The following is a 26,204-nucleotide window of genomic DNA, read 5'->3' as shown; positions in this document are numbered from 1 at the left end:
GGAAAATTCAAGTTTTAAAATTTACTTAGACTTACAGTGCAGTAAAATGTTATACCAAATGAATGTCTAAAATGTACCATACAGGGGTTATTCTAGAAATGGTTCATGAATACTATATACTTGTTTGTGGTGTTAGAAATAACTAGGTGCTGCAAGAAATCAAATACTGCTTGGAAGTGGGTGGGCAAGGCAAACTTCTGTTAGAGGGCTTACTATCTAACCTAGCTAGCCAGCACACCTGGGCTGCTAATGCAGGTAGTCCACTTGTTTTTGTCCCTATGCATCCCTGCCCTTTGCCCTGATAGGAGGAGCTCAGGGTTACAGTCCACACAAGTAGCTAATCTAAAAATTGGAGTGGGCAAAGGAAAAGGCTATAATTAAAATGGCAACAATTGGATTCAATTAAGGCTAAATACTATATTCTGAAAATGGACCACTGAACTTTCTATTTCTCACAGTGGTTAGGGTGCACGCAAATGATTAATTCTATAATTTCTTATACGTTGATTTTTTTTTTTTTTAAATAAAGAGAAATATTACTAGTAGTTTTACTTAAGTTTGACTGGTTTCCAAAATTCTATGACTGGTTATTAACCTGTCCAGGGCCTGTCTTATCATTAATGTTAATAATGTCATTTCTAACTCCCACCCACTTATATCCATATGAGACTTGTCTTTGATAGGGAATGTTACCTTTTTTGGGAGGGATACTGGGGATTTAACCCAGGGGCACTTCACCACTGAGTCGTATCCCCAGCTCTTTTTTATTTTCGAGACTAAGTTGCTGAGGGCCTTGCTAAATTGCTGAGACTGACCTTGAACCTGAGATCCTTCTGTCTCAGGCTCCCGAGTCTCTGGGATAACAGGTGTGCCCCACTACAGCTGGCACTATTACCATTTTAATGCAGAAATGAACTCAGTATATTCTGGGATGCTGAAAACCTGGAGGTGAAAACTGAGATTGAATGGCATGAAAATTGATTGGAAGTATCTTGCTACCAACCAAGGTGGGAAATCACAAATTTCTTTGGATCTCCCATGCCCCAAAGTTCACTGTAACCTGTGTCTTAGCCTAAACTACCTAATGGAGGGACAGGTCTGCTGATGGCTCCTGGATTTATTGAACTGCTTGTCAGTGGTTTGAACTTGCTTCTGTACTTAACTCTTGTTTTATTAAGTAAGATTGTGTTTGTACTGGGAACACTGAGTTTTATAGGGAGATATAAATTTTAACATACTTATGTGAGCAGTACTTAGCAGTTGGTAAATTGGATACTATATAAGGAAACTACTGTTGTTAAAAAATTCTCTGCAAATATGGCATCATAATCCATATTGTTTTAAAATGTTATCTAAACTGAATCAAGGAAATTACCCAGTTCCTGTTGAGCAACTAGCTTGTTTATATTCAGTTATTGCATAGAAGCATTTGAATTCTTTTTTGGTGTTTAGAACTGAGTTTAGGGATCTGGTCATCGCCTAGACAGTATTAGAATTCATCCTATTCAAGGAGCCAGCTAAGGGATTGTTGTTTTTATGTGACCCCGTTTGATGCACTTAAGAGTTAAGAATGTGGGCTTTAGCATCTGACTATCTGGGTTCACATCTTATTCTGCCATTTGCTGGCTCTGTGGCTTTAGGTACTTTTCTTAATATCTATCATACTTCACAGAATTGCTTCATAGAAATGAGATCATGAGTATGAAGTAGCCCAGTGTCTGGCATATTGCAGATATTAAAACATGTAGTTGTTATCAATGTTTTATCCCCCCCCCACACACAATTGTCATGAATGGTAACAGGCCAAAAATTGTTTTTAGTGTAACTTAGGTATCTGTGTAATATTATCATTTCACTAAGTTGTCAGTATGTTAAAAAAAAAAAGCCACAGAATAGGCAAAAGAGTAATTTTTTTGGGGGGAGGTACTGGAATTGAATCCAGGGGAACTCTATTGCTGAACTACATCCCCAGATCGTCCCCTGCACCCTCCCCTGCTTTCTGGAGACAGGCTCTTGCTAAGTTGCCCTTGCTAGCCTTGAGCTTGTAATTCTGCCCAAGTTGCTGAAATTATAGGTGTATTCCATTGCGCCTAGTTAAAATATTATATTAGAAATAAAAATGTATTTCTTTTTGAGGAGTTGTCATATGTTCAAAGGAATCATGGGTTGTGATATTAGACCTTGTAGTATCCTATAATATATAAAAAAACATTGAGATGAGCATAGTCTCTCTTCCTGTCAGGATTTTTTCCTGCTAGGTCTTTACAGAGGATGGGCTTTTTATCTCTCATCTTAGAGATTTATAAACTGTGATATTCAAATAGTAATTCTCATACCAGTGTTCCCAGTCTTGCTGTCTGCTGACTCTGGGATGGTAACTGAGGTACTCAAATACCAGTTGCTGAGAACTAGGAGATAAAAGGCAATAAGAGAGGTGTTCATTTTGATCCCTTCACATATGCATTTCACCTATTCATCATTCATTCAACAAACATTTATTCAGCATCCACTTTGTACCTAGCACAGGTAACAGATAAATCACCTTAAGCCACCAGAGAGAGACAACACGTGAACAGATCAAGTACAACCTAGAGTTCTAGGAGCTCTGGCAGGCAGCACCAAACAATTATGAGCTTTCTCTTGTCTCATTTTATATCTTCAGTATGCATATTTTTCTAAAGTATGCTGACTTAAATTCTTTTGGATAAATACCAAGGAGTGGTATAGCTGGATCATATGATAGTTCTATTTTTAGCTTTTTAAGGATCCTTTATACTGATTTCCATTGTGGCTTTACTAGTTTACATTCCCATCAACAGTGCCTAAGAGTTCCTTTCCCTTCCATACCATTGCCAGCATTTATTGTTAATTGTATTTTTTTTTTTTTTTTTAAGTTTCACATACTTGCCAGATGTGGTGGTGCATGCCTGTAATCCCCAGCAGCTCAGGAGACTGAGACAGGAAGATTTCAAGTTCAAAGCCATCCTTACAAACCCTAAGCAACTCAGTGAGACCCTGTCTCTAAATAAAATACAAAATAGGTCTGGCTGGGGATATAGCTCAGTTGGTAGAGTGCTGGAGGCCCTGGGTTCAATCCCCAGAACTGAAAAACAACAACAACAACAACAACAACAACAAAAACCAACAGGTTTATTATATTACAGTTTTGGAGGTCAGCAGTCCTAAAATTAAGGTTATCAATAGGCTTAATTTTTTTCTTTCTCTTAATTAATCTAACAGATAAGTTTGTCCAAAATAATAAGAGCAACAATGTATTTGATAATGTATGCTTATATAGCTGTAAGTTTATGTGTGCTCTTATCTGTGAAATAAATAACAGCAATGATACAGGGAGGGGATAGAGTAATCAGGACTATTTTGTTATAGGATACTTTGAGTGTCTGAAGTGGTATGTTATTTGAAAGTGGTCTTTGCTTCATTGTAAATGTGCATTGCAAACTGTAGGGCAGTCACTTTGAAAAGTGAAAAAAGAATTGCTATCCTTAAAAAGGAGAAAATGGAATCGTATAAAATGTTCAGTGAAAATTGCAAAGAGCAGAAGAAGTATGGAAGACAAAAAGAGGAACAAAAAACAGGGGCAATAAACAAAAACAGTTACAAAGGTGGTAGATATTAATCCAGTTATATCAATAATCACTCAAAGTGCCAGTGATCTAAATACACCAATGAAAAGACTGATTATTAGAGTGGATCAAAATGTAAGATCCAACTATATGAACCATAAGAACCCCACTTTAAATGTAAGGACACATGTAGATTAAAAGAAAAGGGATGAGACTGGTAGTGTAGCTCAGTAGAGCACTTGCCTCACATGTAAAGCTCTGCCTTTGATCCCCAGCACTGCAAAAAGAAAAGGGATGGAAAATATCTACCATACTAACAATAATCAAAAGAATGTAGAAGTAGCTCTGTTAATACATAGAAGACTACAGAGCAAGGAAAGTTTTTAGAGTTAAAGGGGCATTACATTGTGATAAAAGGATCAATACTCTAAAAAGACAAAGCAATCCTTAGTATAGATGCACCTAACAATACATCATCAAAGTACATGTGGCAAAAATTGATAGAACTGCAAGGAGAAAGATGAGTCAACTGTCATATTTAGAGACTTCAACATCCCTCTGTCACAAATAGGGTCAGCACACAGAAAATCAATTAAGAACCTAGTGAACTCAGCATCATCATCAGTCAACTGGATGTAATTAACATTTGAAGATGTAGCTCAGTGTTAGATCACCCATAGGTTCAATTCCCAGTATTGGAGAGAGAAAAAAAAAAAAAAATCACACACTGCTTTCAGATGATGATGAAATTAAACTAGAAATCAGTTGGGTGTGGTGGCCCACACCTGTAATCCCAGTGATGCCGGAGGCTGAGCCAGAAGGATCCAAGTTCAAAGCCAGTCTCAGCAACTTAGACTCTAAAACAAAAACAATAACAACAAAAAAGCCCACTATAAATCAATATCAGGATGACTGGAAATCTCAGAATATTCTAAGTGGCATCTAGGTCATGGGAGAAATTATAATTTTTTTTTTAAGAAACATCAAAATTTGTGGAATGTGGCAAAAGCAGTGGGAAATATATAGCATTGAATGCATATATGAGAAAAGAAGAAAAGATCTAAAATCAATCTAAGCTTCCTTAGGAAACTAAAAAAGAAAGAAAAATCCAATAAGTGAAAAAAAAAATAAAAATTATACCCAGAAATCAGTGAAATTGAAAACAGGAGCTCAGTAGAGAAAATCAATAAAACAAAAACCTGGTTCTTTTAAAATATAAATAAAACCCATGAGCCATTAGTCAGACCTAATTGAGAAAAAACAGAAAATACAAATGACTAATATCAGAAATGAAAGGGTGAACATCACTATAGATAACATAGATATCAAAAAGAGATAAAAAACTGGGGTTGTGACTCAGAGCGCTTACCTAGCATTTGTGAGACTCTGGGTTCGATTCTCAGCACCGCAATAAAAGTCCATCAACAACTTAAAAAATATTTAAAAAAAAAAAAAAAAGGAAAAATTTTAACAACTCTATGCCCACAGATTGGGAAGGAAGAAATCACAAAGTCTTCATTCACAGATGACATGATCATCTCTGAAAGAATAGACAGATGCTCCTGGAACTAATTAGTGATTATCACAAAGTTGTAGGATGAAAAGTTAATTTGTAAAAGCTAGTCAATTTTCTATGTATCAGCAGTAAAGAAGTGGAATTTGAGAGTGTAAACATATTACCACTAACTTAAATTAGCACTCCCCAAAACGAAATACTTGGATATAAATCTTAAATTTCATACAAGTTTTGTATGAGAAAAACTACAAAACAATGATGAAAAATGCCAAAGAACTAAATAAATGGAGAGAGATTCTATGTTCATGGATGGTCAGATTAAATAATGTCACTGAGAATGATAAGGAAAATTGTGACCACGGGAGTGAGTGAAGTAGGATGGAAGACCAGATATAGAGGAACTGGGAGACTCAGTTATTGGACACACCTGTGTGAGTATAAAATTAGCAAGAATTATGATGAGATGTGCAGGACCGTGACAGGAACTAACAGTCTTTAAATGATAAGGAGTAAAGGGAGAAAGATAGATGGTTTTAGTGGGGGGGCAGTGGGTGGTTATGGGTAGAAGGAGCAAAGATGACTGCACCTCTGAGCCATTATATGAGAGATGTGGGAGAGAAAACAGCTACCACTACGCAGGGCTGTGGGGAAAACCTGGTCCTCAAGAAGAGCCTGGTGAAGAAGAACAGGAAGGTGAAAAGACCATTCAGAGCAGAAGTTGAAGATGCAGAGAATTTTGCTGATGACATACCAAGAGGACCACAGAGTTTCTGAATATGACCAGGGGTGGGAGATGGGGTCAGAAAAGGGAGTATTCAAAGTGGTTTGGGATTTGAGACCCAGAGGATGTCCCAGGATACCTGGGCTTACCTGTGGTGATCTATGTAAACAGGGGTAAAGGCTATGATGGTGTTGGTCCTGTGATTTATTGGCATGTGGCGCTAGATAGGTTGAGCAGTGGAATGGGGATCTAGATGGAGGGTCTTAGTGGGAGCTTCCACTAGACTCCTGCAGACAGACCGGAGGAAAGGTGTTGTTAGTCCTGACCCTGTAGATGGAGGTCAGTAGATCATCTGGGATGTGCCCCGGTTGGCACATCCCCAGGGAAACAATGGCAGAGATCTTCAGGGGCTTTAAACTTCAAACTTTAGTACCCATTAAAATCATCAGAGGAGGTTATTGAGTTTATATTCTCAGGTCTCACCTTTTCCTGTGTTAGTGATTTCAAAGGTTGGGGCTGAGTGGAGCACTAGATCTGTACTTTTTTTTAGTTGTGGGGTGGGGGCATGGTATGGGAGATGCTTTCCTGCTGAGCCACATCCTCAACCCATTTTATTTTTATTTTGAGACAAGGTCTTACTAAGTTTCTTAGGGCCTCACTAAATTGCCGAGACTTAAGATCCTCTTGCCTCAGTCTCCTGAGTTGCTGGGATTACAGGTGTGTGCTGCTGTGCCTGTCTACGGTGAATGTGTTAATGGTGTTTTCAACTTATGGTATTTTTTTCTTTTAATACATATTTCAGAATTTTCTAGGTTTTTTCCCCCCCCTGCCTAAAAAGACCCTCTGAGAGAAATAATGGGAGAAAAATTGATCTGTGGAAAGTGGGAAATGTACTAATGATGGGTGAAATATATGGCTTAATTGTCCTGAAGAGACACAGCTGTGTCCTCAGGGAAATATTTGCTAGGATGCCAGATAAAATAAAGTGTTAGGGCCCTTGCAAGGCTATTTTTAAATGAAAGCATAGACACTGGCAATGGCAAAGCCCTCCCAGGTTATTAAACTTTCCTTCCCAATTACCCTTTCAGTATGTGGCCTTCCTGTATTCTGGCATTAAAGCCATGCAATACAAATTTTTAGGAGGATTATTATAAATATTTTCTTTCAAAAACTGCTTTGGAGTAAATGGCATTTCTTAGTTAAATTTCATAATCATGTTATTCAGTTCTAAAAATATCTTAGAGTTTGGGGTGAACCATCATCCTCTATTAAGGCAGACTGTCCAAGAGAGACACAGTGGACAAGGGAGGTTTGTCTGAATCCAGAAGGAAACTAAGAATTAGAATTCAAAATAATCTGATTTCAACCATGAGTATATTTGAAATAACACTGAATGTTTCTAGGACCTGTTGACTTTTATTTGTTCTGGTGATTTTTTGCAGAAACAAAGTTTCAGGAATGTTTGGGTTTTTTATGCCTACTGGTAAGTAGTTAAAATAGATGGTGAGCACTCTTGTTCCTTGGGTCTCAGGTTTGGGGCTTCTGCTCATTACTGAGTGAGTATAGGCAAATAAAATGACACATCTGAGCTCCAGTAATTTTTGTAATCCAAGAGGACTGGCGTAGTTTATCTTAATGATTCATTCTCATTCAACATTTGTGGAATTCTCACCCATAGAAGGTGGTGGGAGGCAGAAAATAAAAAGCCAAATTCTCTTCTCAGAACTGCCACTCAGGAAGGGAAATTGTGTGGCGAAGTCATTATGCTTAACCCTCCCTAGGTATGGAGGCCAGGCTTGAAAGGCTTCAGGGAGGAGATGATGCCCAGGCAGGACATGAAAGATGAGGAGGCATTATCAAGGTAGACTACAGGCAAGAGTAAATTCCCAGAGACTCAAGGTTCTTTTATCTCCCATTTGCCAAATACTAGCATTAAAAGAATGTTGTCTATATTAAAGGCTCTTAAAATATCATTTAATATTTCTTGAGCATCCTTGACATTTAAAGTATAGGTTTAATGTAAGTATGGAGTTAAATTTCAAAGAGATGACTTTGGTCTGCTGTCAGGACAATGGGAGGACATTTGGTCCTTGAGTTTTTGGTGTTCTTGACTTCCTGAGTTCATGTGCTGGCCACTTTACCATATTTCAGTGAGCTAAGTCACTTTAAAAAACACATCAGAAACTAACATTGGTTTTTGTTATGCTTCTATTCCTGCTACCAATATCCCTGAGTCTGCTTGCTGTGAAGTTTAATAATGAGGTCCCTTCCTTCTCCCATTCTGATGCCCCCTACGAACATAATGAGGAGTTTTGGTAGAGGGGAAAGCAATACAAATGACCAGATTAGCTCTATGCTTAAAATAGCACTGGTTCATCTCTTTGTAGTTCTTGCCACACAGTAATCAAGTATTTTTTTTACTGCTTGTTGGCTTCCCTGCCATAGTCCATAAACACTATACATCAGGGCCTGGGTCTCAGTTATTCATGATGTGGGGGCCCTAACTCCACATCCTAAGTTGGTACTCCTTAAAGATTTACTGACTGACTGAAAGGAGTGAAATACAAAGAACATATTGTTTCAAATGAATAGGGACATAATTTAAAAGTACTAAGTTAGAATTTTATCCATCAACTATAAACACTTCTTCAGGTTTTTAGGCAAATGTTCAGAACTCCCATCACTTCCTCTGCCTGATTTAGTTTGTCTCAGTGGCTCATCATCTCTCTAAGGGCAGTAATTTATTCCCTATTTTGTTCATTATACCCCAGAGCCTAGAACATCCAGCACACTGTAGGTGCTTAGTAAATAAGTTGCCAGATGAATCTATATTACACAGCTATTTTGCATAATTGTGTTCAATCTTGAATGCAAATACTATGAGTTGTATTTTATTCCTGTTTCTGAAACTGATGCCTATACATAGTTCCTAACAGATACTTTGATATAGGTTCTAGCGGCTTCCTTTAAACACTACTGGATTCTGAACTCATATTTACACTGGTACTTTTTCTTGTTGCTGTTTTTGTTTTGTTTTGTGGTGCTGAGGATTGAACCCAGGTCCTCACACCTACTAGTCAAATGCTCTACCACTGAGCTACACTTCCGGCCTTCTTTTAAAAATTCTGTTTTGAGACAGGGTCCTGCTATGTTGCCTGGACTGACCTTGAATTTTTCATCCTCTGTTTCAGCCTTTCAAGTGGTAGTGGGGATTGAACCCAGGGCCTTGTGCATGTGAGGCAAGCACTCTACCAACTGAGCTCTGTCCCCAGCCCAGAAACAATCCATTTTGACACAAGCGTACTTAGTCATGGTTAGAGAATAAATTTGTGTATGTCCCCTTGAACTCAGATCTGTTGCCAACTTGGTGCTTTTCTACTTTGCCAAGCACAGAAAGTGCCTCGTTCAGTCTTTATCCAGAGGGGCCTGTGCCTCTTGTGTGTTTTTTAGAAAAGAGGGTGAGATCATTTCAGCGTCTTCCAAAAATACTAAATTAACTTGTATGTCAATGTGTGTATGTAGCCATAGTCAGTGCTGGGTTAGGCATGGTAGAGTATGCCTATAACCGCAGCGGTTCAGAAGGCTGAGGTACGAGGATCACAAGTTCAAAGCCAGGCTTAGCAACTTAGAAGGCCCTAACAAACAAACAAACAAAAAAACCCCTGAGAACTGAGACTTTGAACTGTAATAAATGGTCAATCTCTGCATAGTGCTATGCCTCCGTGTGGTTACTGTGCTGCCCTGCAGGGGCTGAGACTGAGCTTTGGCACCTCTCTTCCTGCCCTTCCCGGATAGGATTGCTGGGAAATGTGTGCCCAGTGCAGAGGTCACTTCAACATGGTTGCCCTTCCGAGGATTGATCACTCAGCGGCTTATTCTCTGGTCTTCTGTCTGTCTGGTTTTGTTTCTGCTGATGTCAGCCTACAGTCCTTTAAAGCAGGGGCTCTCAGTCTGCTATTCCAAATACAGCCCACAGACCACTCATCTCTGGGTTGTTCCAGCATTCCAAGGAGGTGGTCCTGTGGACTTACAGATATCTTCTGGCTCCTGGGCTCAAGGTCAAAAGGCAAGAGAAGACACTGGTGCTGGATCCACCACTAGCTTTGTAGCTGCCATCTGAGGTAGGCTATCGTTCTTTCTTTCCAGTTGAAGACAACTTTGGCTGCTGCTTCTCAGAAAAGAGCAGCTTTACTCTGCTTTTATTTTCTGAAAATAGATAAAATTTACAAATATATTTTCAGATATAGGTCATAAGCATGTCACTTTAAGTAGTCTAACTGATTAGAACTGCTTATCAGTTATGAAATATAAGGTGTAGGTTTGTAGGGACAGGATCCTAACTGCTTTGGTGGTACTAAACCACTCCTTGCCATGTGACTTCAGTGTCCTGCCTTCCAATTGGAACCCTCTCTGCCCTTTAGTCTGATTTTCTTATAACATGCAAATTGATGACTCATCCTTCTTATAGACCTGAAATCATGCTTTTTAGAACTCTGAAGTGTTTTTAGATCCCTTCCTTTGATTCTCAGATGTAGTTGTTTAATTTCTATGTTGTGGCTTCTGAGTAGATTTCAATTGCCTGTTTTTATTTTGTTTTGTATGTGTTTTTCAATTGTATGAGAGAAGAAAGGAGTTTTAGGAACAGATTCCATCTTTGAATCACAATGGAGAATTTTGGTCAAAGTATGCTATTCCTTAAAGGATGATATTTCTGTTCAGAGTTGATGTTGGGGTGATAGTCTCATTTCTAATTTGAGGTTCTGAAAACCCTTGACCTCTTCTTGGTAGGAAATAAGGGAGAAACTGAATCCAAAGTCACAGCGAGAACCCAGGAACTCTCAGCTTCAACCTGAGAAATACTCACCCTTGAAGGGACTTGTGTTCCTTCATATTCTTTTAACCTAGGTCCAGAGCTCACTAATCTTGTAATGTATGAAAATACAAGCAGACATCCTCAGCATGTGACCCCTAAGATCTATTGCTTCCTCAGGCCAGTTTATATGGCTAATTAGTGCAAACGCATGCCTCAAGTCCTATCCCTGGCAGTTAAGAGAGTGGACATGACTGTGGTGTACACACTGCACAGTGTGTCTTTTGGATGATGTGTGCTCTGTGGTTTCTATGGAGGTATCTCCTTCCTTTTCTGACCTTTCGTTTTCTACGTAGCTATGGCTTATGATGGTGTTGGGAAGATTGTCTCTTCTTTCCATCTCCAGTGCTGGAAATCATAAGCAAAATATTTTTTCCCACTCCTTTTTATATATTCTTGCCTTCCCAGTCCATGATCTGTCCATATATTTGAAACTAGCAGTTATTAAGCATTTTGATATAAAATGCATAATTTATAAGCATATTAAAGGATCTCTTCTATGCCATTTTCAAAGAAAACAGGCTTGCTTTTCTTTGACTTTGTTATAAATTATATAGGAAATTTAGTTTTAATCTGGAATGTGGCCAGGCAGGACACATTTTCTTCTTCTACTTTGTAATAGTCCCCTTTACTGGGAGAGGACTTCTGGAACAAGACAATCAGGGTGATCATGGTCTAACTTGGCCATCATGGTAAACCTGTTTCTGAGAGACCGGGAAGACCTAGCAGCCTGGGTCTTCCCTAGCATCACTGTTTCACTGCACCTAGCATAGTTGCAGAGTGGAATAAAAGTTGGGAGGTCTTTAAGAATTTTGATCTTCTGCAAAGTGTTGGGATTACTCATCTGAATGGTTTTGTCCAGTCAGGAAATTATGCTAAGATTGAACCTGATTCTCTTATCTTTTCCCACCACCATCTTCCTTTTTCCCCTGGGGAGAGTTGACACTGATTTTTAATTTACTATGTCTGTCACTGCTTGCCAGAGAATGTAGCGTGTGCGCTCTCCCCACAGACGGTGGCTGTGGACTGAGGGTGGATCCCATTAACCCTGTGCCATGTTTGCCCCAGGCAAAGTGATCCTCAAGACCAGGGGACCAAGGCTGGCATGTGATATTGTGTCAGGTATTCAGGGAATCCTAGAAATGTCTAGGACAATGTATAGCTTTCTCTCTTTTATTCATGTCATAGGTTGCTGGCTTGAGTTTTAATTAGGTTGTGTGAAAATGCAGTTTGTTGCAAGCTTTAATTATCTTCCATTTGGGAGCCTCACAGTCTGGTTTGTGTTCATTGTGCTCCTCCCTGGGTATGAAAAGGGTTGAAGGCCAGTTCATTGGCCCCCACCCCGCCAACTTTTAAGTTTTGCTAGCCTTGGTAACATTTTCTGACACAAAAGCTGGGACATGGGATACTGGCTTCTTCTGTTTTCTCCTATTTATTAATTAAACCAAAGGGTCTATGAAGCTATAAAAATTAAACTACATTGAACCCTGTGTAGTTTAATGAGTTTATTTCATTTGGGAAGAACCAATGTTTGTAAACTTGAACTTGTTGAGAAACCTTGGAAATCTGACTGCTGATAAGTAACTTCCTGGACCAGGAATTTGTGATGCTACTGCTGGCAGCTGTGTTCCCTGAGTGCTTGCCGGAGCCAGGGTCCATGCCACGGATTAGTTTGTTACATCTCTCAATAGACCTTGGAAGTGGGTTCTTACATACCGTCATCTCAGAGATGAGGACTCTGAGGCCCAAAGCAGTTAGGTCCTATCTCCATATTGGTAAATGACTGGGGCAGGATGTGATACCAGCTAGACTGACTCAAGGGTTCATTTTCAGGACCCCTGCTCTGCTGTCACCATGTCACAGTCAGTGTTCCTTTTCCCCCCTACAGTTAGTGTTTTTTAAGTGGGCTCAGGAACCTCTGAATTTTGGGAGATGATAGGCTGTGTACTGGTACTCAGTGCCCAGGGCCTCTGGTGGAGTTGTACCTTAGCCTCAGGTTGCCAGCTCTGTTCCTCAGGTGTCCATGAGAGAGAGTATACACAGTAGCCACCTAATGAACATAGCTGGCTCTGACCCTAGCTCCTGAGGCTGAGCCCTGTTGTCCTTCCCTGAGCAGCACACCTTCCCTTCTTCCACTTTCCTGCTTATCCTGGGATATGAGTGGGTCCTGGGCTATTCTGAGTAAGGAAGGGTAGATGCCACTTTTGAGATCTGCCTGGTACAAGAACCTGGGGTTGCAGTGAGAAAAAAAATTCCCAGATAGTCACCTAGCTGGGTTGCCGCTCCCTCCAAATTCTAATCTGTCATTTGCTGTCATTTTCTGGCAAAGCTTTACCAACAAAGTGGCAATCCCTCCTGCCTCAGCAGTTACTCTCCTGCTCAGGGGAACCTTCCTACATCCCTGTTTTTCCAGGGATAAAAGGCCCTATGAAGGGCCCTAGGCAACACCTGCTGCATGCCCAGCATGGGCACTGGGGCAGCTTTGAAACTTACTGAACATTCCCAGGTGCCAGCTGAAGACTCTTGGGTTCCAGCATTTGTTTGGAATCCTCCTGAACACAGGAATGGTGCCAGCAGCACCTAAGTGAAGAGTGTGGCACTTCAGATGTCACTCTGATTCCCATTTCATCCAGTGTAGTCTTGACACAATGTAGGGGTGAGTTGACCTGCTTAGAGTTTGGAATTATTATTTCTAACTGACACTAAGTAACAATCCAGACTTTTAACCTAACTCTAACCTTTTAAGTTTAGGTTAGGTCAAAGTAGGTAAAGTGGCAGTTGATGGGAAACTGTTACTTTTATAGTCCAAGGATATTGATTTTTTTTTTTTTATCAAGAATTTAGGGGTATTTGGAAAGGGAGGTAAAAAATATAAATACTAAACTTTTGTTGAAGTGACAGTTGAAGTTGGAGCAGAACCATTTTGCTTGGGGTGCTGGTGGTAACTTAGCTTACATCAGGATAGTCACCCTGAATGTGAACTTCAGGATCAAAGCAACTTAGCATGTAGGTGGATGCAAGCTAGAAGCCCGTATTGTTCCTAGCTTGGTTGTCTTGGGAAAGGAAACAGAACTGTTTAAATATATGGTGCTTATGTATGAATATGTAACAATGAATCCTACCATTACATATAATTATAATGGACAAATAAAAATACAGGAAAAAAGAACATGGAAAATGTACAAAATCAAAATGGGAAAGTTATAAATAATAAAATGCAGTATTTAAACTCGGAAAAAAAATATGTGGGGCTTAAGAGATGGGACATTTAGGTGGTAGATTACATAGATTACATTTAGGTGGGTTTTACATAGTTCTTCATAAGCTGATGAATAATTTAAAGCTCCCACGATTTCGTCAGAACTCTGTTCTTGGTTTCTAGCATTTTTCTTCCTGTGAGTTGTTGTGCCCATTGCACCACTGTTCTGGAGGTTGTCTGTGGGGGAACTTTGTCTAGAAGACTTTGATCCACTTGTCAAGTGGCTTTGTAGGGCAGTTCTTTCAAAGTGATAGAACACGGTGACGTCTTCCCTAGCTCATCTGTGACCTTCTTTAAACTGTCTCCCCACTTACCTGTTGTAGGTGCCTGGTAGGTAATGAGGAGCTGGGGAGGCTCAGGAGAAATAAGGAAATTAAGGGCAGTTGTAGACAAAATGGATATGTTTCCTAAGAACTGACAGCACACTGTTGCACAAACACTCATGTTGTAACCATGACTCACTAGAGAATGCTGAGAACATGTCCCTGTGCAGAGCAGGGAACATGCTTACCAGCCTGAGTCTGTGCTGATACTTGGCATGGGGAAGCTCTGTCCTGTACTGCATTCCTGTTGGCTATTGTTATGATTTCTTTTCTTTTTAAAGAAGAATGTTTTTGGTTGTGAAGATATTCAGGGATTGAAAATGATAAAGGGTATGATTTAAGTTCTCCAAAACAAATTTTCAAAGGAGAATCAGGTGAGTACTGGTGTGCTACCCTGTCCTGAAGCACTCACCAGGTCACTGAATCCTAAACTAGATGACATTCTCAGCTTGTTCTTAGGGGCATCATGAGGCCTGTGGTATTGCTATCTGCTCATGTCAATGCAAAGTGGAAAATAGTGCCACAATGCTGAACAGTTGTTGTGCCCTGAAGGGCCTGGAGAGACTCTTGTTGGGGTTCAGAGCTGAGGTCTGCAGAAAGGAGATCTAGGATTTGTATCTGATATGGGAGGAGCCTTAGCAAGTACTCTTGACTTCTCTTACCTTCTCACTAGTTGATTTGGTTTTGGTTCTTCCAGGAAGAGTCTGCTGAAGGAGAAGGTCATGGACTTGATGACCTCTACTGCCACCCTGCCTCTGTTGTTTAGCTGCCTGGGCATCTTTGGTCTCTTTCGACTGCTGCAGTGGATGCGCACGAAGGCCTACCTGCGAAATGCTGTGGTAGTGATAACAGGCGCCACCTCCGGACTGGGAAAAGGTGAGTCATGGGGGTAGTTGTTGGGGTTGGGAAGTCAGCCAGGCATGAGGAAAGGCTGTTGCACAGGGACCACAGGAATGCAAGTGAGATGTTACTGTCCTTGGTCCAGTTGGAACAAATGGGTCCTTACATACAATAATAAACAGCCCCTGCCCTTCACTGGAGAAGCAAAAATAAATGACTATAGGAACCACTGAAGGAGCAGCCTTACTCAGCTCCAGCTGATGGTTGAAAGAAAGATTTTGGTGTGAAATTACCCAATTTTCAGATAAATACCTCATTTAACAAGTGTTTTTGCCTCTGTGAGGGCCAAATAAAACATGCCTTTTTCCTTGGATTCAACCGACACCCTGGGTCTGGTACATGGTCTTGGTGCATACTCTCCCTCTCCCTTCCCCTTCCCTTCCTAGATGTGGCAGGGTTGGAGACAGGTTGAAGTCAGACTTCAACTGTTCCTCAGTGAGGTCTACCAGTTTAGTGCCATTCCTCTTCAGTGAGCACTATGACCTTCTGAGGCCTGGGTATGGGGTACTGGGACACAGGCCTGGTGTCAGTCAAAACCTTGGCTTGGTTCCTTTTCTGGAAGTCCACATGGATGTGTTGCAGAGCTCTGTCATTGATTCTGGCAGCTTAAATGAAGGGTATGCTGCATGAAGCTCCCTCTCTCTTCCTTAGCCTTTGTGTATGCTGTGACATCTCACACCAGGAACCATACTCAAGCATGTGTCCAGGGAGGAAAGCTGAGATGCTCTTAGAACTGTAGTAAGCTCACCTACCACTATGTATCTTGATTGGTAATGGCAAAGCTAGCACCCACTGAGTATCTTCTAATCCCGAGGCTCTGGGCCAAGTACTGGGCAAATCGATGAAAGACAGGGTCTCTGGGTCTGGGTAGCTCAGTGGTAGAGTGCTTGCCTAGCACATACAAAGTCCAGGGTTCCATCCCCAGCACTGGGAAAAAAATTAAAGACAGGGAGGGTTCTCTCTTGAGGAAGTCACAGCATACCGGATAAAGGCAAGGACTTATCTTGCATATTGCCATTTCAGTAGTGGGTATTTCCTGTCAGGCCTGCTGTAGGGAGGCACATCTATACATGCTGGCTTGTGCCACACATATTCAGGTCCAGGATCTCACTGAATAATCAAAATTGAGATGTAGAACAAGTTATGTCTTGCCTTAGGACTTCCTGCCAGAAAGCACAAAGACAAGAGTCAAACCCAGAACTCTGTCCTAAAGCCTTAATTGGAGGAGTGGAGTGATAGCTCTGTAATAGGAAGATGTGGACCAGTAGAGTGGGCATTCTTGACTGGCCCAGGGGTGGGAGCAACATAGTCATGCAGGAAGTTGTGAGCAACTGGATGCTGTAGAACACAAAAGAAAAGACAGACCTTGTCTGTAGGGTAGGGGTTTGCAGTTGGCTGGGGAAGTCCAGGAAGGCTTTAGGGAATGTAGGTTCATTTGTACACCATCCACCATGTTAGGTGAGGTCTCCATAGGTGAACCCACATCTGTCATTGAATTACCAGACCTTCGAAAGGACAGCTGCCTCTGAGCCCTTTGCCATGGTTGTTCCTCTGACCTTACTCAGTTGCTATAAATAGTATAGTCAGCAGCCGCTTCTCTTGATCTCAGAGAGAAGCAAGTTTTAAAAGTCCTTGAAGAGTATTTGAAAGCTGGCTGGGGTGGAATGGTGAGTTGCAGGTGCCCCTATAGGTGGATATTTCAGAAGGACACTGTCCTGTTCTTTATTTTGCATCTCCTCTCATGACACCAAGACTGTGAAGGAAATAGAAAATATAATTGAGAAAAATAATCTGTAGGTATAGTATATGATGTCAGGCCTTTCTGGGTTCTAGTCACTGCTTATATTCTACCCTATTCAACAGGAGTCCCTCCATCCAGATAAAGTGGGAACAGATTTTCAATGGGCTGTCTCAGTATGAATACTCACAATTGATGCTACCAAGGACATGCTATCATTGCCTAGCTTTTGTGAGGAGGGTGATTTACACTGCCCTCAGTGGCTCTGCCTGCCATGACCCTGAAGGTTGGGGATGATATGATGAATCTTCAGACAGCTTTCTGTATTTCTCTTATTTTCTGTCTTGTGTATTTAAGCTGCATGATTTTGTCCTTATACAACAGTAGCACCATTGACCAAAGGAACAGAATGTTCTGGATGCCTACTTCAGTTAGCCTGAAGCACATGATTCTGCACAGCTGTCTTGATTTGTAACCCGGCAGCTTTGGGCACTCATTTGCAGCCCTAGATAACTGGCACCTTGGAACTATTAGCCCTTGTCCCTTGACTTTCCTGCCTCAGTGCATTAGCTTTTTCAAGGAAGGAAAATAGAATCCTTCCAATCTGTTGTTTTCATTTCTGCCACTCCCTACACAATCTATGATTTCCTTTCTTTTTGACTTTACTAGGAAACAAAGTAGAATTTAAGTGATCCTTTTCCAGAAGGGTACCTCCCCACCTTTGGTTGTGTCTACATCCTTTGGTGGTACCTCACAAAATGCCCTGTGTGTTGGTCAGGACAAAATGGGGTGAGGAAGCTAATAGGATAAAGATCCTGATGTTTGGGAATGATTCAGTAAATTGGCTGAGCAGTTCTAGCCTCAGGAATGCTGGTGTCTGGCTTTGGGGGCAGCCCCCACCCACAACTGTCAATCTGGTGAGGATTTTGTTGTTCCACTGGGAAGGAACACCAGGGCAGGTGGGGCTAGTGCTGTGACCTGACCAGACCACTTAGGGACAGACAAGAGCAATGACTGTGGCTCTTGTGGGACCTCTGCCTTTCAGTGAACAAACCAAGCAAGTCTTCAAAAGCTGTGCAGCATCCCTGAAAACGCACTTCTGTAGTTCACCTGGCAACTCTTTCCAGAAAACTGAGGTGTGAGAGAGGCATCAACCTGAGCATGGCTAGTGAAAACTGGATGTAGGGCTGAAGAGGAGCTGTGGGGTGCAGAAAGGGCTTTGCACCATGAGACAGGTGGCAGAGCCCCTTTTCAACATCTCAGGATCCTATGTTCTAAAGGACACTGGGATTTTTTTCCTCCCTTCCTGTTTTGAACCTTTTACCTTTAAGGAAGCTTGATTTATACTGCCTGAGCCCTCTGACGTTGTCCCCTCTCAGCCTAGCAAGTGACAGCTCTCATTCCTCACCTGCCCCTTGCTGCATGGCTTCCAGAGATGGAATTGCCCTGTTAGGGCAGCCTGTCCCTTCCATGAACCACAGGGAGACCAAGAAACCACTCGACTACCTGAGCCTGTAAGATTTGGTGGGGGCCACATGGTTGACTCACTGGCCTCAGTATGGTCAGCCAGGGACCAAGGTCTTGTACAGATCTGCTTGTGAGCATTTGTGGGTGAGGACAGGCAGTACCCTGCCTTACACCAACTCACTTCCGTTTTCAGAATGTTTTTAAAGGCAGCTTAGAAATATTAAAGTATTAAAAACAAGAACTATGAAGAACAGTACTTCATAGTGCTTTTTATTTATCCAGCACTGTAAGAAGTGATTACCTACTTCAATTCATTCAGTCTCACAGTCCTCCCTGAATTAGGCCCTATTTTTAATTTGCATCTTAAAGACAGGAAAGCGAGAAACAAAGAGGTTATAACTTACCCAACATCATGGAACCAGTAAATATGGGAAGTTAGAGTTGAACACAGGAAGTCTGGCTCAAATCTGTTCCCTTGACCACTGGGCTGCCTGCTTTTACAAAGCAGTTTTCATAAGTTTTCAGGGCCCTGAACAATTAACTAGGACATGTTTTGGGAGAGGGGAAGCAATAAACAAAAGAGACATTCCTGTCTTTCCTCTCTCCCATACCATCCTCTCCTCCTCCCCATCACCCTTTGCTGCCCTTTCTCCCACCACCATTTTGCTGCCTGAATCCCTCCCCCAGCCTAACAAGGCCTTTGACCTTCCTTTTTCTGCACTAGCATCATCTGTCCATGGTTCCTCATGTGCTTTTCACACCCTGCTCCCTCTGCCTTGAGCAGTAGCGATAGCCCCTCAGGCTCCAGGGTTCCTGGGAGGACCTTGTCACTGCTTCTTAAGAGTCATCTGGCCTCATTTTCTACAGAACTGTGCAGGTCCCCTGTAGATCTGTGTGATTGCATATGAGCAGTTCAGGAAACAGGTCAGGTAGTACTAGAACACAACTTTGATGGACAGCATCATAGCAGCTGGCCTTGCCTATCCCATTGGGATAGGTTCCACCCTGCCTCATCATGAGGAATATCACTTAGCCTGGCTGAGCTTCTTCAGCTGTGAAAATGGGGGTAGCACTCAGACTTATTCATAGAAAGTTTTGAGCATAGAACTGACCATAAATCTGTCCACCCTTCTGTCTTCCTCATTGTCTTGTGGATGTCTGCTGCATCTCTGGGTGGAAGCCCTACATTGGACCCTAATAACTAGCTCCACACTAGTCCATAGCACCTGCCAATACATGCATGTGAGGCAACAAACATACCTGCCACACTGGATGAATTTGAATTGAATCACATGGGGGAGGAATGGCTTTGGATATCCTCAGTTATCAAGGTTCTTTTCTCTTCCCTTAGAATGTGCCAGAGCCTTCCATGCTGCAGGTGCTAAGCTGGTGCTCTGTGGCCGGAATGTAGAGGCCCTAGAAGAACTCACCAGAGAGCTCATGGCTTCTCATGCCTCCCAGGTGAGCCCAGGGCATGTTTTCCAAGGGGAATGGCATCTATAGGCCCCACTCTTGGGCTACTGGACAGAAGAACATTTGTGTGGTCATGCTGTGCCAGGGAAAGCAGCAAGGCTCCAAGCAAAGTGGGCCACAGCCTGATGAGGAACTGTCTTCACATCCCATGCTGCTGCCACTGGATAGGCTGTGGGTTGAGGAAGTTCCCTCTGTGAGAATGCTTTCCCAGCCTTTTACCTGGCTTGTCTCCACTCATCTGGTGGGGATTGATGATGATTTAAGATTTTTAAATTGTCTTAAAATAATATTTACCACTTTACTATTTGTGAGTGAAGAACTCAGTGATATTAAATGCATTCGCAATGTGTGTACCTGTTACACGAAACTTTTTTTAATGTCCCCCCCAAATTGCGTAGTCATTAAACAGTAATTCCTCTCCCACCAGTCCCTGAAAACTTGTCTTCTGCCTCAATGAATTTACTTACTCTATGGACCTCATATAAAGGAAATCATACAGTATTTGCCCCTCTATGTCTGGCTTATTTCTTTTAGCATAATGTCCTCCATGTTCATCCATGTTGTATCATATATGAGCATTCCCTTTTTAAGGATGAATAAGATTCCATTGTATGTGTATTCTACATTTTGTTTATCCATGCATCTGTCAAATGAACAGCTTGCTGATGAACTTGGATTGTTTGTGAACAATACTATGGATGGGTGTTGGTGTTAGAGTCCTTGCTTTCTGTTTTTTTTTTTTTAAATATACCTAGGAGAGAAATTACTCAATGATATGGGTAGTTTTTTTACTTCTGAAAAGCTGCCTAACTGCTTTTTCAGAATAGCTGCACCATTTTACATTCCTGCTAGTAATGCACAGGGTCTGTTTCTCCACACTTGGTATTTTTGTTGTTATTGGTGGTGGTAGCTTTGTAATAAGTTTCAAAGTGCTCCAACTATGTTATTTTTCAGATTCTTTTTGCTATTCAGGGCCCACTGCAATCCTATGTCAATTTTAGGATTTTTTTTTCCCTGCAAAAATTGCTATTGGGATTTTGATAGAAATTGCATTGAACTTAATAGATTACTTTGGTAATACTGTGAAATTAACAATATTAACTCTTCCAATCCATGAACATAAGCTGTCTTTCCTTGTATTTATGTCGTTTTAAATTTTAGTCAGCTGTGTCTTACTTTCAGTGTGAAAATTCCTTAGTTAGGTTTATTCCTCAGTATTTCCTAACATCCTTTTTCACTATTTATTGTTCCTATATGGAAACAGCTGATTATTTTATGTTGATCTTGTACCCTACAGCTTTGCTGAATTTGTTAGTTAGCTCTCAATAGCTTTCATGGGATTTGTTGGGATTTTCTATATATAGAACCATGTTATCTGCAAACAGATAGTTTTTACTTCTTCCATTCCAATATGGGTGACATTTTCTTGTCTAATTGCTCTAGTTAGAACTTCCAGCACAGTGTTGAACTTCACTTCTATTGGGAGACCCTCCACATTGCATTGCTCAGATACTCATTTCTCTAGCACTATAGACTTCTTCATAGCATTCTTTACAGTTACAGAATTTATCTGTCTTCTCCATTAGACTGTGTGCCTTAGAGGGACAGGAACTATTGTCTGTGTTGGTTTCTGCTGTGTCCCCAGTGCATGGTACATAGGGAACATGTAAATATTGTTTCATGAAGAAATGAGTAAAAGTGACTTAACCTGAGAAGGACAGAACCCCTCTATGAGCCACTGAACACAATGATATTGGACAGCACAAAGCTCTAAGGACAGCTGTGGTTAATAGCTTCTGTGGTCATCTGCTACAGCAGTCCACACCATATGTGACCCTGTCCTGGGGAATTTATAGTTGGGTTGATGAAGGTAAGAGAAGTCAGGTCACACCTCATAGGAAGTAGGCAATTTTAGTTCAAGATTAGAGTTGTCCAGGCCAGGGGTGACCACTGTAGGCAGGACCCTGTAGGCCTCATCTCTTAGGAAGAGGACTGCTGCTGTAGCCCATATTATTTCGTACCCATTGTGCCACTCCCTGGACTCTGAAAAGCAGAGACGTAGCTGATGTGGCCTGTCACTTAGCAGGTATATTTGGTGTCTGTTGTATTTGACCAGGGACAGACGCACAAGCCTTACACAGTGATCTTCGACCTCGCAGACACTGGGGCTACTGTTGCTGCAGCAGCTGAGATCCTGCAGTGCTTTGGCTATGTAGACATACTCATCAACAATGCTGGGATCAGCTACCGAGGGACTGTTGTGGACACCACAGTGGACGTTGACAAGAGGGTCATGGAGACAAACTACTTTGGCCCCATTGCTCTAACAAAAGGTAAACAGTCTTGGACCTAAAGAGGAAAGAGCATGATGTGTTGGCATCCTTTTTGTTTCACTCACTTCCTTTCTGGCTACATCTGCTGTTCTACCCTGCTGTGGGTGTGATCATTATGGTTTAGATGTTTGCTTTTTGTAAACTTCTATTTGCATTTTATCTGGGTTATTCACTCTATCATGGTCTTCTCAGACACAGCCTCCTTGGCATAGCATTGCCTGTGTTGTCTTTCTATGGTGTCTGCAAATTCCTTTTTGGTGGAGATATTTTGATGTCCAGCCAGACTTCAGTTCATGGGACAGACTCCCCAGAGGGTAGGGAACTGTGCTGACCATTTTGGGTAGTTTGTCTGTGGACTCCCTCCTGCCTCTGCTGCCTGATTCTCCACCCTGAGGAACTGTCATCAGTTGTCAGACACAGTGACTGGAAGAATGGTGTCTAAATCCCTGCCCTCTCTCCTCAGCACTCCTGCCCTCCATGATCAAGAGGAGGCAAGGCCACATCGTCGCCATCAGCAGCATCCAGGGCAAAATCAGCATTCCTTTTCGATCAGCATGTGAGTTCTTCCTTCTCCGCTCCACCCCTCGACCATTTTTGTGTTTTCCTAATTATAAAAATAACATTTACTGTCCAGAAATCAGACATTGAAGAAATAACCTACATGGAATGTGAAGGAAGTCCATCAGAATGTTTTCTCTGGAGCCACATACTTGGGGTCAAATCTCAGCACTGCTCCTTACCCACTATGTGACCTTGGGCAGATGTCCCCACCTCTCTGCTCACCCATATTTGCATGTAGGGACAAGCCCCAGACTAACGGAGCTGTGAGTGCAGTGTCTGGAGAGGCCCTGCACTGGGCACTGCACATGCTGCCTTCTCTTACCATTGTTATTTACTAGCATTATCCCACTGACAGATCATTTTATCACTTTGGAGCATTAGCCTCCAGATTTTTCCTATATATAATCAAACAAAATTGAGATCATGCCAGGGATGGTGGCACATGCTTGTAATCCCAGCAACTCTGGATGCTGAGGCAGGATTGCAAGTTTAAGGCCAGTCTGGACAACTTAAGGAGACCCTGGTCTTAAAATAAAAAGGGCTGGGGGTGTAGCTCAGTGGTAGAACACTCCTGGGTTCAATCCCCCGTACAAAATGGTGGGGGTGGTGGGGATCACATGCATGCTTTCTTGTGGCTTGTTTGTTCCACTTTGCAATTTATCTTTCTACACCAGCACATGTGGATTTATCTTACCCTTTTAAGTGGGTTTGTAGTAAACCACTGAGTGGACATAATATGATTGGTTTAGCCATTTTCCTGGATGCTTGAGGAGCTTTTCCCCTTTTCAGTCCTTTGAGTGATTTGCTACATAGAACATCCTTGAGTATTTATATCTCTGGGCACTTAAAGGAGGGTTTCAATAAGATAAATTCCAAGAAGCAGAAATATTAGGTAGGACCAAATAATTAAAACTACCAAATTGACTTCCAGTTCACAGGTTTCCCTCCATGTAGAAGAGGGGCTATACCACAGTCTAATGTGTCATTTCTTCCATCTCTCTGCCCTCACATTATACTAGCAAACACATAGAATGTAGTTTTTGGAGTTTGGGTTTTTTTTTTTTTAAGATTTCAAAGGTGTCTTCACAAACTGTCTCAGTAGCTACTTCCTTTGCTTTATCCTCTGAAAGAAAAAAAACTGTCTTGGTACAGCCTCATCTGCTCTCAGTCACCTCCCAAAGCCAGCCAGGGCCCAGCATAGCCAGGCCAGTGAAGTGCTGTGTCAGCACTTTGAAAATACAGTAATATTCAGTTTGATGATAGGATATAGCCAACCATCTGAATGGGAGATGTAACAAAAACAGCTTTCCCCCAAGATCTTAACTCCAGCTATACCTTTTGGTTCTAGTTTTATGTCCTTGGACTAGTCACTTAACTTTTCTGACCCTCAGTTTCTTACCTATCAGTGAGACTTACAGTCATCATGTTTCCCAGGGCTGGTCCCAAGATGAAATGAGACAACTAGAGATGTCCATGGAAACCATATTTGTTTCTGTGGTTTATTTCTTTTTGCTAATACTCAATATAAACCCTTAAAACATACCCAGGCAGACACCGAAGGCTGCTGAAATGATCCCCTCCTGCTTTCCCCTGCAAAAAAAACCTATCATGTATAATCCCAGATAAAAATTCAAGTGAGGCAGAATGTAATAGATAAATCAGGGTAAAAAATATATAAGATATATATAGAGAGAGAGTTCTTTGTACTAAAATATTTCCACATTTTACTTTGATTAAACCCCACTGATTTCTATTCTCTAATAGACCTGCTGACTATGATAGGTGTGTAAGGAGGGTTTGGGTGCTCTATAGTGACCAGACTGAATCTGACTGTGCCTCCTGGGCAAGTGTGTCAACCCAGAGAAGTAGCAGCCTTTTCTTCTACACATGGGGGGAAGCAGTCTCATCTCCCTTCTGCTGCTATCAAGAGAACCACATCAAGAGAATCCATGCGTTGTAACACTGCACTGCACAGAGAGACCAAGTGATGATGACAGTGCTGAAGGAATGGGCTGCACAGCAGGCTGAGAACACCTAGCCTAAGAGCTTGAGACCCAGTCGTTGTTGTGCCTTCTATTTTGGAGACCCCAAGGATGACCCACTCTTCCTGCCCTTGGGCCTGGGCTGTCCCCTGGAATTACAGCCGACAGGAGTTCTCTTCATTGCCCTATAACCTACTTATCTAGCCCTGGAATCACTGCCTAAAATACAGTCTAACTGCCTCCTGTGACACTTCCTTGCTTTTTCCCTTCCTGTTTGATTGAGGAATGCCCTTTTTTATTAAGACTAAGACATTTAGGACTTAACTAGAGGAAACAGATTTTCTATGGAAATCCTGGTGTGTTTCCCAAGAATATAGGGTTACCCCCTCAAAGCACCTTCCCCTAGATTCTAGAGTTGTTGCTGGGGAGCACAGGTGGCTCTGTCTCTTGCAGATGGTGCAAATTATCTGGCTTTTCCAGATGAAAGTTATTGCCTAGAAGTTTACAAAGGAAAATATATAAGAAGCCAGGCCTGGATTTTATACACATGTGTGCATGTAGGGATGCTCATGGGTAGCATGCTTTGCAGTGATAAAAACTGGAAGGAATCCATAAAGGTCCACTGATGGGGCCAGTTCTATCACCTGATGACCACTTGGTTAGGATTGGGCAGCCAGAGCCATGTGGTGGGTGGGTCTGCAGGGCCAGCAGAGAAAGCTACTTGCAGGAAGAAAAGGAAGAGTATGAGCTTATTTCTGTAAAAGATATGTAAGATCCCATCCTAAATCTGTATCAGTACATAACATATAAAAAATAAATCCTGAGAAATAGCATTGGTCCCCTCTGGGAACAAAATTGAAAGGCAGGACTTTTGCTTTTTTACTTTATGGGCATTAAGTTTTTTTTTTGTTGTTTTTTTTAACTTTTAATTTGGAAAGTTTTCAGGTTTAAAGATTCACAAAGATTCCCCAGTTGTTAACATTTTCCTTATTCTCTTTTAAGTGAATTTGCAATCATTTTTTCCTCAGCCACATGAGAAGCTGAAGGCAGATACCCCTTTTTTGAAGTGAAGAAACACTTCAGTGTTTCCTAAGAATAAGGACACAGAGCACCCCTTAAAAATCAGGAAATGAATATTGCTATAATGCTTAAATCTTAAAATGAAACCAGGTTTTAAAAAGAGAGTAAATGAGTATAAGTAGGTGAGTTTTGGGCCTTATCCATCTTGGTGCTCTCACTGCCTCTCTGACCACGTTTGCAGATGCAGCTTCCAAGCATGCAACCCAGGCCTTCTTTGACTGTCTGCGTGCTGAAATGGAACAGGATGAGATCCAGGTGACTGTAATCAGCCCCGGCTATATCCATACCAACCTCTCTGTAAATGCCATCACTGCTGACGGGTCCAGATATGGAGGTAAGGCCTGTTGCTCTTGTATGAAAAGCTATCAGTCAGCCCTAGTGAAATGTGCAGCTCTTA

At 41.7% G+C, this 26,204-nt stretch overlaps 1 protein-coding gene across 3 annotated transcripts in view; it reads left to right on the top strand.

The window, feature by feature from the left end:
- Positions 1 to 26,204, top strand: part of DHRS7B (dehydrogenase/reductase 7B) — a 41,532-nt gene that overhangs the window by 8,830 nt on the left and 6,498 nt on the right. For 2 of the 3 annotated variants that reach the window (XM_079134347.1, XM_079134349.1), the window contains 5 exons: positions 14,971 to 15,149; positions 19,730 to 19,839; positions 21,968 to 22,184; positions 22,648 to 22,740; positions 25,989 to 26,141. In XM_079134347.1, coding sequence (XP_078990473.1) covers positions 14,971 to 15,149; positions 19,730 to 19,839; positions 21,968 to 22,184; positions 22,648 to 22,740; positions 25,989 to 26,141 — 752 coding nt within the window. Of the gene's footprint in view, positions 1 to 9,191; positions 9,943 to 14,970; positions 15,150 to 19,729; positions 19,840 to 21,967; positions 22,185 to 22,647; positions 22,741 to 25,988; positions 26,142 to 26,204 lie in introns of those variants that run through there. The other variant, XM_079134348.1, reaches the window with a different exon arrangement.

This window comes from Sciurus vulgaris (genome assembly GCF_902686455.1).
Source record: "Sciurus vulgaris genome assembly, chromosome: 3".
Classification (NCBI taxonomy): Eukaryota; Metazoa; Chordata; class Mammalia; order Rodentia; family Sciuridae; genus Sciurus; species Sciurus vulgaris.
This window is presented reverse-complemented; position numbering and strand designations above follow the sequence as displayed.